Below are 12,469 nucleotides of genomic sequence, written 5' to 3'. Positions count from 1 at the left end.
ATTTGCAAAAAAGTAATTGCTGTTCTATACAAACTTAAAATGCAATAATGTCAAGTTTAAGTAAGCTATATGCAAATTACTTAGGGTTATTGAAGGGTGGAAAGCAGAGTGAAATCTGGTTAAAGTGAAACTAAAGTAATGTACTGGAGGTTCCCTGCTAGTTAGACGTGAGGTGTGATACAGGGTTATTCATTTGAGCAAGAATGAAGAACGAAGCTTGTTTGGATGATTTTTTAATTGTTTTAAAAATCCAATTAGTTGTTTTAGTACCAATAGCTAACATTCTGTCTTTTTGTTGAATGTGTTCTGGTTACAGACGGACATGCGGTCGTACCTGAGTGAACCAGAGCTGCCAGCCCTGAGCACGGAGGCCGACATGGACTACCTGTACTTCCAGGGCAAAGGTATCTGAAATGTTAAATTCATTAAATAGAAAAATAGTGAAATGTATTAACCTTCTTTATGACTATTGACTTCCCAGCATGGTTTGCATTCCAGCCCATAATTCTTTGTGTTTTTTATTAATATAATTAAAGTAGGTATATAGGATCCACATGTGGTTATTCTCATATCTTTCTCCAGGAAACAAACTTGGTTTTGTTGTACAGCATAGAAATAGGAAAAATAGATGTTAGCGAGCTTTAATTAAATTAATGAAACTTTGATTATGCACAAACGGGTGTTTTTATGTTCAGAAAGACAGATATTTTCATTAGAAATCCAATCTCTTCAGACCTGAAGATTCATCAGTTAAAAAGTGAAGAATGTATTTCTTATCTTGACAATAAATTATCTCTCAGTCATTTTTTGTCACCCGACAGGAGCAGAAGAATACATTGTAAACCAATCTGGAACGTTATTCTAATTATTCTCAATCCTGATACAACCTTTAAACCAAATTAATAATCTAATTTCGTAAACTTTTTATTTAAATTAAGTTGAGGGAATTTGTTTTACCAGTGCAAATAATCACTTTTTTGTATCACCATTACACTATGACCCATGCCAAGGAGGTTATGAAGAATAGGATGACTATACAACTAGTTAACCCTAACCCTTGTTGGAAGGATGTAGGATGGGCCAAGACTAAACCCAAAACATTTTGAAGTGGATCCGTATCACAGGGCAGATTATTTGACACTTTCATTGCTAGATATTGCACTTGGCTTGGAATTTCAATTTTCTTCTCTTGTGAGGATCTTAATTTAACCTTTCCTCGCTGTGTTTTCATTGTTTTACCTCACTAATTTATTTATTTAGCAAACGGAACTAAGCTGTGCTGCTTCCTGTCTTGTTTTTCATGAACTAGGTCTGTCAGGCCCCTCATCTCGCCTGAACCAGTCCAACTATATCGCGTCCTACGTCACCCTGAGGAGGGGTGCTGGGGGCTCTGCAGCCAGGGTGAGTCCAGGAGGAACATCTGCAGATATGTGTGATCACCTGGAGTTATCCTGGATCTCAATTTGTATTAGCCAGATGTGTTGAACATTGTTATTCTACACTTAAAGGAACTTAATGACTTAGCGCTCTAAGGGTGAGCACCACTAGTAGACATGAACGAATCACAGTTAAGTGTATGCATTATACTTTTTAGATAAAAGTAGCAATTGATATGCAGGTTGTGGACATTTGGACATAACTTGTATCCTTCTAACCAGCCAAATGTAGCAAACTAAGCGGTATTGTATGTTGTTTAAATCTGTCACATTCATTATTGCCATTTCCTGTTCCTCTCATTCTTTGTTCACTAAACTATGTCACTGTTCCTCCATCTTTGTACTTCCTGCCCGCTTTTCATCTTCTCATATCATCTATTTTGTTCCATTCCTCTTGAACCAACCCCACCAAACATCCATCCCCTCTCTCCTTTCCCTCTTTGACCTTGTTTCAACCCTCCCTGTATTGTTCCTTCTCCCCCCCCAAACCAGGAGAGACCTAAGAGTGCCTTGGAGCTCCTGTCGTCTCCTCCGGACGTCCTGCAGCTGTCGGGCGCTCAGCCTCGGGGCCGCATGACGGCAGAGGAGCAACTGGAACGGATGAAGCGCCACCAGAAGGCGCTAGTTCGCGAGCGCAAGAGGAACCTGAGCCAGGAGCGCTCCTCCTCCACCGCCCAGCGCTCCTCCTCCTCCTCCAGGCTGCCCGCCAACACCTCGGACCCCCCGGCCTCCGTACGTTACCCCCCGCGCAGCAGCAGCAGACACAGGGAGCTCCACCTCCACCACCACTGCTGCTACACCCTCCAGCCCCCTGGCACATAACAACCTAGCTGGGAATGCTAACACGCTAGCCTACTCTGCTGCTCTGTCTAACCAATGGTTGTTAGCACTAACACGCTAAAGGGCAGGCTGGCTAGCTAGCTTGGTGAATGCTTTAAGAACAATGGGAGACAAATGAGCACACAGGGATTTGACGGGAATATTTGGCTAGTTTCGGGACTGGGACTGTCGCTCCCTGTTTATTTTTTTAAAAGGTTCAGGGGTTGCCCTACTGCCCCACGGTGGGACCTCACTGACACAATTTTGAATGTAAATCCACTAAGATATAAGGAGGGAATTGAAGGCATCGCACTGCCTTCCCTTCTCTGTTTTACTCACCAGAAAGTAGAGAGAAGAGCCCATTTATGTACATCTACATACCATGTACGTGTACACTTGTATTTATTTACTGAGGGATATTTTCAGTATACAGTTGTACAGTTATATTTTGTAGAGATTTGGTATATAGAGCATATAGAAGAGTGGGGGGAAATGTTGCGGGAAATAATCAGGTTGATGAAATGAAGAGAGGGGCGATGCTAGTGGCACAAATCATGATTACACCTCCCTGCTTTCTTTTCTTCGAATGAAATCCAAGTGCCTTGTTTTGCCGATGATGTTTTTTGCCTTTGTCCCAAATGTACCTCCTTAATCATCATTTTTAATTAACCGTGGTTTGTTTCAAAGCACTTCAGAATCATAGAAACGATGCAAAGAGCTAGCTTTAAGGTTTCTGTGTAAGAGCAGAGTTCAGTTAGGAAGATGTGCTGGTTTTAACCAATAGAGGAATACTTTGACATTTAAACTAAATCTAGTTTCAGTATGGAATGCTAACATGCTAACAATGCTAACAATGCCTGGGTGAAAAGGTGATAATCCAAAATGTCAAAGTCTTCCATTGAGATAACACGAGACATAACAGATTGTTTTTATGATTACAGACTAACAGACTGCTGTGATTTCTGCCTGTCATCAGACTACATTTCCCATGAATCATTGAGTACAATTGTCCGTGTAACAGTGAGCAATACATAGTCTGTAGTTCTCTGCTATCTATTTCCAGTGCATATAACCATAAAGCATATTTTATTTTCTCTACTCCACCAGCATAAAACATGTTTACACCATTTTATATTTGAATTAACCAACTCATTCATGCAGCCTTTTCTTCTTGTACAGATTACAAGGTTATTTTTATCGTTTGACAGTGGTTGGTATTTACATTGCCACGATTAAAGTTGGGAAGAGAATAATATATATACTCATATGTGAGTACTTTTAAGTGGCCTATGCTGTGCTGTTTTATGCATCATAAATATACAGGACAGGTTGAAGCAACAGGGCTGAAACGCAATAAAAGAGATCATAATAATAAATATGAACAAGGAGTGGACAACTTTCCATGGGATATTAGTGTGAAAAAGGGACTGTACAGTGGGGATGTTTAAATTAGGATGATTATTTTCCTAATTTATGTCATTATTTTTTGATAATTTGGATATGAAAATTGTGAACAATATCTTATAATTAACCAGATATCCAATTAAGTTCTTCAAATTAGTTGTTTTATGAGAGAAAAGGGACGTTAATCAATGCCCATACGCTCCACTCCTTGTTTTCCCCACATCTTGAGAGCTTTTCTGCCACATTGCTTTTATCCTTCCACAGCTACATACAATATATCAGATCAAAGATTTAAGAAATATAGATCCAGGAGGTTTGCTCAGTTGAAGAGTATAGAAATATAATAGAGACCTTAGAGAAGTGAACTGCTAATCACCACCTAATTCTGTGTTATCGAGAAGCAACGCACAACTCTTCCCTTTTCTATCATGTAGAGATTTGCACTCGACAATAAAGAGTTCCTTGCTTCTTGATCCTCCTCTGGGCTGCGTTCTTCCTGATCTGTCTGTCGTGGGTTTTTCCTGATGAATCTGTTCCTGCATGGTGTTTCTCTCTCTCTTTCTCTCTTTCTTTCTCTCTCTCTGTCCTCCTGTGTGTTTTGATTGATTCTCCTGAGCACAACAAGGCATGGGCTGCAGTGTCTCTCAGAGCAGCAGATCTGCAGGCTACTGGAGCGGGAGGATGCATGGCTTTGATGCTCCTGGGATGATTACTCACAAGTACCCCTCCACACACACACACACACACACACACACACACACACACACACACACACACACACACACACACACACACACACACACGTACATGTTGTCTGGGACTCAGAGTATTTTTGTAGATGCAATAGTGTACTGTTTGCATAGGAGAGAAGTCTTTAAAACAGACTCAACTTATTCCTGTGTTTTCTCTGGCGTGATGATTCTAAAAATGATACTGTCTAATTCCTGGATGAACTCTTCTATATTTATTCTAGGTTGAAAAAAACGTTTAAATGCATCTTTGTCTCCCTATATCTGAAGCACAACTCACTGCAGAGATTACATTTTGTTTTACGCCAAATTATATAATATTTTTTTAATTATTCTTTAGTTTAATACAGTGCTACTGCATTTCCCTATTCACTCCCTTTTTTGCCCTACCTGACACAGCTTCATGTGGCTTTGTCTTTTATTTCACTTTATTGAAGAATATAAACCTGTTTTTAAGTATTTTTTATAATCCCTTACTGTTACACTACCAAGGCTGCAACTATGGTTATTTTTCTAAATTAATCCTGTTAAATAGCAAAGAAAACATGGGATAACCAGCAAATATTTAAAATGTAGCAGCTGAAGTAGTAATTTCTCAGCGTTTGTGCTAACCAAATAATTATAAAATATGTTGCAAATCAACTTCACTCAAGTTTAATAATTGTTTAACTAATAATGTATGTCTGTAAAGGCTTAAACTCAATACAAGTAGATTTAATGTGGACACTGGGTGCAATATAGTAGATATTTGAAGCCATCTGTATGTAAAATGTTACTCGCTGTTAGGGGGATATTGTCTCTATTGAAATCCTGTTAATCAGTGGAAATAATATCAACAGCTTAAAGTCAATCTTTATGGTAACACCCTTCAAACACATGTCCAGAAAGAGAGGTTTTGTGATCTACTTTAAAGATTGTAATAATTACTCCTGCTGTTTGCAGGTGTTTGACTGGAAGGAGGAGCGTCTGGCTGCAGAGGGTCAGAGCGATGAAGGGTGGAGCCAGGCCAAGGAGAGAGGGAGGATCCAATCAGATGAGAGAGGGAGGATCCAATCAGATGAGTGGGTGACGGTCACAGCCACACACATACGAGAGGTGGATGTGGAGCCTCTGGACTACGACCTGGATATCAGCCGGGAGGTAGGCACTCACAAACACACACACACACAGTCATGAACTAAAATGACCTTCTTGGGGTTTTACGCCTCCTCTAACCGGTCAAGTTGCAGTTTACATCTTTACAACAACGTCTTAACATCCATGTTCGTCCAATATGTGAAGTTTTATTCTATTAGATATGTGTGAAAATGTCTTAATTAGCATATCAATTCTAGGTATAGCCTAAAATGGGTTTCATTACATCACAGTGACTTTAAACTTTGACAACCAAAATCTAATCCAAGTAGACATTTGTGTCAAATTTGGAGAAATCCGGATGGACAGACTTAAATAACCCAAAAACATAATTCATACGGCCTCAGCTGTCGCCTGCGCAGAGGCATAAGAGCACATCAAAGGATGATAATCTTCTGACAGCTCCACTGTTCTGATTTATCTGGTTAAATCGGCACTTTAGTTCTCAGTTCATCTCAGACACCCTCCATAAGTTTTCCTAGCATGGATGGAGAGTGTGCTGAGCTCATATTGATATATATATTAGGCAACCACTCTTAAATTGTATATATAACATGTATTTAAATCACAAAAAGATCTACAGTACATTAATTGAATTGTCATCCTGAAAGGGGAAAGTCTAGACCCTGGGAGGCCTGTCAATCAAATGGGTTTTTCTGTGTGGTTTTTAAATAGGTGTGAGTCATTGACTTCAACAGCCCTATTCAAATCCAATTTGTGGTAACCCCAAAATCTTGTGCTAGATAAAAGCATTCACATTTCACTGCATGACAGTTTGATAAAGTCTATTGAAATGTTTTTGCAAACCACGTCTTTTTAAATGAATTGTTCAAATATTCTTAAATGAATGCCAGATTTAAGAATTGAATAGGAACTTTAGATAGAGGCACAAATCACTGTTAATGTAGAAGAAATACCCAAGAGAGAATTAGTTACCATTGTTATGAAAAGCATAACAACCTCATGTTCATTTCTACTGGAAGAGACAAACTTAAAATGGTTGCGTCATCACCACATAATGGGATTTTAAGACTGCTGCCCTGTCCTTTCCCCATGCAGCTGTGCAAACCTCAGAAGGTTCCCATCCCAGAGCGCTACGTGGAGTCGGACCCTGACGAGCCTCTGAGTCCGGAGGAGCAGGAGGAGCGCGGCCGCCGGACGCAGCGCATCAAGAACCTGCTCGCTAAGTCCAGGTACACAGTCTCACACAGGAGCTGGGGTCATTAAGATTTCTGCCTTTTATTTCAAGTAAATCCAGGCAAGGCAAGGCAAGTTTATTTATATAGCACTTTTCAACATAAGGTAATTCAAAGTGCTTTACAAAAAGACTTTAAAGGTGGGGTAGGTAATTCACTTCAGAAACACTTTTTGTGATATTCCATGGAAGGCTCTTAACATCCCGACAGCAATAAATACATTAAATAACAATGTCATCTGTGGAAGCCGTGGCGCTATAAAAAGCACGACCAATCATCTGAGCCGGCCCGGCTAAAATAACTGGATGGCCTACCTGCCTGTCAGCCTTCCATCTCGTGCACAAACTTATCTCGTGCCCTCATTGGTCATGTGCGCGTTCGTGTGTGTTGGAGGAGGGGCTCTGTAAGGAAGTCTGAAGGAAGGGGCAGATTTTTTTCGGCTGCGTACTTTCAAATTCTAGCGCACTGGAGCTGGTTTCTCCATTCTTACCTACCCTACCTTTAAGGGCATAAAACACATCAGAAACATTAAAAAGCAAAGATTATAAAACATGAATAACACAGGTACATGAATAAAAGTTACAGTGCAGTGTAAGATGTGAATAGTTCAATTGAAAGTAGCCGCAAAAAGAAAGTCTTCAGCCTAGGAAGGTGTTCAAGGGGGATTGTGATCTGAGTGAAATGCACTGATATACATTCAGTGAGTTCAGCTTCTACTGTATCCCTGTGGGAATGAAGCTCTAAATGGTGATCAGTATGTGAGTGTGTTATTTATGAATCCACTGGTTCAAGATAAGAAACACCTTTTTTGGATTCCTGTAAGATAATTCAAGTTTTAAAGCAGCAACAGGAATAAGATGAAACACAGGATAGGACAGGTAAGGATAACAAGGGGAAAAAAGGAAACATTTTACTGTATATATATCAATATAACCCCAATAGAGTTAGGTGCACTTTTGACATATATACAGATATTATTGGTTAAGAATATCAGAAACATAGATGTTTATTTTTATAGAAAGTAGGTACATACTGCAAGTCATACTGTATGTGCCCATGGTGCAGGTTGTTCTTTCTAAGTGAAGGAGTGTGTGTCAGAGTTCTTACGGTCATTAAAAACCTGGAAAAGTCATGGAAATTCAAAATGCTAATTCCAGGCCCTGGAAAAGTTATGGAAAACAATATTTTTCCCAAAGTTTTGGAAAAGTCATGGAAAAGTAACTAAAGTTGCATCAAATATAATTTATATTTTATCTAATCGCCGAAATAGTAATACTATAATGATAATACATACTGTATCGTATAGTAATGAAACGTAAAATGGCATTTAACTGACGAGGTATTTTGCTGGTGAGAGATGTTAGCTGCTTTAGCGTGTAGAAGCTAGTAAGCCTATTTGATTTGTTTTAGATAGGCACAACATGTTTCATATGCAGACCTTATTTTCCTGTTCCATGTTAAAATAAACCATTTTCAGTGGTACCGCTGAGAAAGAGTAATTTTTTTGGTCATGGAAAATTAGGTAAAGGTCATGGAGAATTAGGTAAAGGTCATGGAGAAGTCATGGAAAATCATTGGTGAAAAAGTGTATGAACCCTGGTGTGTGTGTTCTCTCTCCAGTTATCAGAACAGACAGCCGTCCGCTCCGCTGGACTTCGGTGATCTGGACGCAGCTCTGCAGCAGCAGGAGAGGATCATGAGCGTGTCGCACGCTCTGGCCTCCGAGGCCTCACGCAAGAGCAAGCTGGTGGCAGGTTAGTGAACAAACATCCTTATTTACATTCTCTAATGCATCCCTGAGCCCTGAAACCAGGGGTGTCCAAACTTTTTTCACCGAGGGCCACATACAGAGAAATATACGAAGGGCTGGGCCACTCACTCGAGGTATATCGCCTCGTAAGTTCAGTTATAAGTCAGCAAAATAAATCAAATGTAGGTCAATTATGCTTGATACTTGAAAATGCAAGATGAAAAAAACCGCCTACATCACAGCTCTTCAGAGGGCTTCATTTATTGTGTTACAAAAAGTTGTTGGCAGCTCATTCCTTAAAACAGAAGCCTCAGATTGCTTATCATAAGAGGAGATATGAAGGGTCTATTTCAAACTGGTTATGTAAATAAGTTACTGGGCTTTTTTCTCAACTTAGATTTGTTAGAAAATGTTTCCAACTTTAATCGACTGAATTTATTTTAAAAGTGGTTTTATTAACACACAGATACTACTGTGTAATATATTTGTACATGTATATTTAAGAAGTACAATATAAGACAAGCACAAGTTTCATTTGTGGGCCGTGTAACATTATACATTTTGAATTTGCTGAGGGCCGATTCAAAATGGTCCGCGGGCCGCATTTGGCCCCCGGGCCGTAGTTTGGACATCCCTGCCTTTAAACCAACCATCACAACTGTATGTAAGCCTTTATACTCCTATTACAATAATGCTAACGTTTATCCTTAAAGCGAGTCAGACCAGATTAATTGATGAATAACAACCGAAATGTTGTCACTGTGCAGAACCTCATATCACTCATAAAGATACACACACACACACACACACACACACACACACACACACACACACACACACACACACACACACACACACACACACCACACACACACACACACACACATACACATACACATACACATACACATACACATACACACACACACATACCATGTATACATCACTGCAGGGGACATTACATTGACTTACATGCATTTCCTGGAGACTTATCCTAACCTTAACCATAACCAACACATGCCTAACCCTAACCCTTAACCTTACCCTAACCCTAAACCTAACCAAGTCTTCACCCTAAAATTAATGATTCCCCTCATGAGGACCTCCATTTTGTCCCCATAAGGGAGGCAAGTCCCCACACGTGACTGTGTAAACAGATTTAGGTCCCCACAAGTATAGTACACACACACACACACACACACACACACACACACACACACCTTAGAGTCTCAGACCGACAACATGTGGTTTGTCCCTGGTGTGCAGGCTCTGAGTGGATGGAGAGTTGGTGAACATGTCTCCAGGTACCCGCCATTTCCCTTTTGGGTGGTGGTCGTGTGTGTTGTGGTTTTCAGTTTATGTACTGTTTGGGTTTAGTCAGGAATGTGCACAGATTGACAAGAGACTTTAAATCTGCAAAAATCTGCTTGACAACTGTTCTGTTGCCTTTTATAGAACGTACTATCAGAAACGTCCAAAGATACAGGAACATGTACTGTATGTCTAGTGTACATAATCTAAAATGTAATCTCAAAACAAAAACACATAGCCTTATGTACTGTACATGTACACTTTTAAGAAAGTCCCTGAAACATCTGTGCACAGTCCTGGCTATTTTGTTGTGGGTGATATTTTATCCGAAGAGCTTCAGGTTTATTGAAGAGCTGCTTTAGTGAAATGTGGTGGCCTTGTGTGTGCAAGTGGTGTTTTGGTGCGTGTGTTTTTATGTAAATAAATCAAAAACACTTCAAATCAAAATCTTGCAGGACCAAATACATCATGCGATTCATGCACAGGGGTTTGTGCAGCCCCTATATGTCTCAGAAATATATAGTAATGTAGCAAAGCAGTCTGTAGCAATGGAGAGTCAGGACTCAGAGAGACACGAGGAGAGCTGGAGCTTTGATGGCAAACACTGACGGTTTATTTGGAGTTGCGGCCGGAGAATTGACGAGACAGGTGGTGTGTCACGAGTTGACACAGCGGTCGCCAAACCAATTCTGAAGAACTCTTTCTGTAGCTCGAGGTTTTAACTAGTTCGGAGTGTAATAATCAGCATTCTTTAGACTAAAGCAATATGGACCCTGAATCTAACTAGAGCTTTCGTCCATAGAAAAGAATGTGCGCCAGGGAACCTACGTCCCTGAACAGTAAACTACCTCATGGCGGCTTGTGCTCGGTCATAGACTGGCAACAACAATGCGCCCAAGCTGCCCCGCCTTAAGAGAGATAGCAGCAATACCCAAGCTGCTCCTCCTTAAGAAAGATAGCAACAATACCCAAGGCCGTAGACCTATGCCGTGGGAAAGGAGACAGTGAGAGGAGAAAATGATGAACTGGGTCGAAGGTTGAATACCTAAGCAAACTATTCCCTAACATGTATCACATAGATCAACACTTTTAAAGGATGTTTCACTATTTAAACTCATTATATTTGAGCAGCGCCCTGGAAAGATTAACCACACAAGACGTTTTCTCGTGAAATGTAAACTGCATTAGAGGGGCTTTTGCTAAATATTCTTTAAATGCTTAATTAATGATGAAGAAACACTGATGTCCTCTTGCCTCACATACACATGTATATATAATAACTTGCTTTATATGTTGTTACTGTACTTTGTAATTCAACGTGTATATTTTCTACTTTCTTGTGTATTTCTAGTTCATTTTATTGTACAATGCCATGTCTTTTATGCTGCTGCAACACAAAACATTTCCCAAATTGGGATCAATAAAGTACTTCTTATCTTATCTTGTCTGTGTTTCCTCCTCAGCCAAAGCCTCTGCAGAGCTCTGACCTGCAGGACCACAGAAGAGGAGCTTCCTGGGGGGGGGGGGGGTCGGGGGTCGGGGGGGTCTGATCCACTTTCAGCAGTGGCCAACTAACTGATTAACTTTGAACAAATCTCTTTTTTATGAGTGAGAACAAGACACACTTCTTTAGAGTTGAATCAATTCTTGCTTGTGCACAATTAAGCAATAATAATTTATAACATGAGTGAATTGCTTTTTTTTTTTTAAATCTGCAATTATCCCTTTTGCTGTATCTATTTTACAGAGTGAATAAAAGCCAACATGCTCACACTACAATAGTAACGTTTTTACATACATCTTTTATTTATTAAATTGTTTGGCTTGACATGCTTGCTCATTTTCTGCTGTATTTTTTCTATATAACAAAGATCACAGTCCTGTCAATCAATTGAAGTGCCTTCAAATACATGATTAATAATTAACACGTGAAAAAAAGTCATGAAAATTAATAAATTACATAAAACACCTTTGGTATACAGTGTGCATTTCATTGATTTCTTGTTTCACAAATATAACACACCCATTTCTTAGTTATATGCTCAAAAAGTAGCTTTCATAAGTTAAAAAAGAAGTTCATAAACGTAGAGGATAATCTAATGCCATTCATTTCAAAGGCGTATTTGCTCATTGTGTTGTGGATTTCATTTTTTTTTCCCAGCCCAAATCTCGCCTAGGGCAGCACATTGGTTAGAACCGGCCCTGCTAACGGATATAAGGAGCTTTGTATACAGCCAGGTGGAAGAGAGCTCTCTGCTGACAGACTGAGAGGTTCTGATAACCTCAGCTCAGTGAGGTAAAGGCACATCTTTATATGATCACTATAGTTATACAAAAATAAGAGAATAAAGGAAAAACAGGTATCAAATACTATATGACAGTAAAAAAAAAGTTGTTATTAATAAACAAGAATACAGTTTAAAAGGGGAGTGATTTGTAAAATATCCATAGAGAAAAATCAAATCTGCTACAGTTCTGTTTCATATGGGTGTTGAGAGATGTATCCATAGATCTCCTAATGTTGCTCTCAAAGTGCACCAGATTGATGCTTTTAACTTCAACATCCACTAGAGGAGGTGAGGACCACCCCCCCCCACTTAAATCATGTTCACATGGATAGGAAACTAAATACATTTGCAAACATCTTGTGTCCATATCTTTCTGTTTGGG

General features: G+C 39.6%; 1 protein-coding gene across 4 annotated transcripts in view; it reads left to right on the top strand.

The window, feature by feature from the left end:
• Nucleotides 1-11,331, top strand: part of plekha7a (pleckstrin homology domain containing, family A member 7a) — a 150,781-nt gene extending 139,450 nt beyond the window's left edge. For 2 of the 4 annotated variants that reach the window (XM_034149149.1, XM_034149152.1), the window contains 8 exons: nt 317-404; nt 1,310-1,401; nt 1,929-2,168; nt 5,351-5,548; nt 6,602-6,735; nt 8,359-8,492; nt 9,755-9,792; nt 11,263-11,331. In XM_034149149.1, coding sequence (XP_034005040.1) covers nt 317-404; nt 1,310-1,401; nt 1,929-2,168; nt 5,351-5,548; nt 6,602-6,735; nt 8,359-8,492; nt 9,755-9,780 — 912 coding nt within the window. In that variant the 3' untranslated portion in view covers nt 9,781-9,792; nt 11,263-11,331. The remainder of the gene's footprint in view (nt 1-316; nt 405-1,309; nt 1,402-1,928; nt 2,169-5,350; nt 5,549-6,601; nt 6,736-8,358; nt 8,493-9,754; nt 9,793-11,262) is intronic. The other 2 variants (XM_034149151.1, XM_034149150.1) reach the window with 2 other exon arrangements.
• Nucleotides 11,332-12,469: the final 1,138 nt, after the last annotated feature.

The sequence above is a fragment of the Trematomus bernacchii genome, unplaced genomic scaffold, assembly GCF_902827165.1.
Source record: "Trematomus bernacchii unplaced genomic scaffold, fTreBer1.1, whole genome shotgun sequence".
Lineage (NCBI taxonomy): Eukaryota > Metazoa > Chordata > Actinopteri > Perciformes > Nototheniidae > Trematomus > Trematomus bernacchii.
This window is presented reverse-complemented; position numbering and strand designations above follow the sequence as displayed.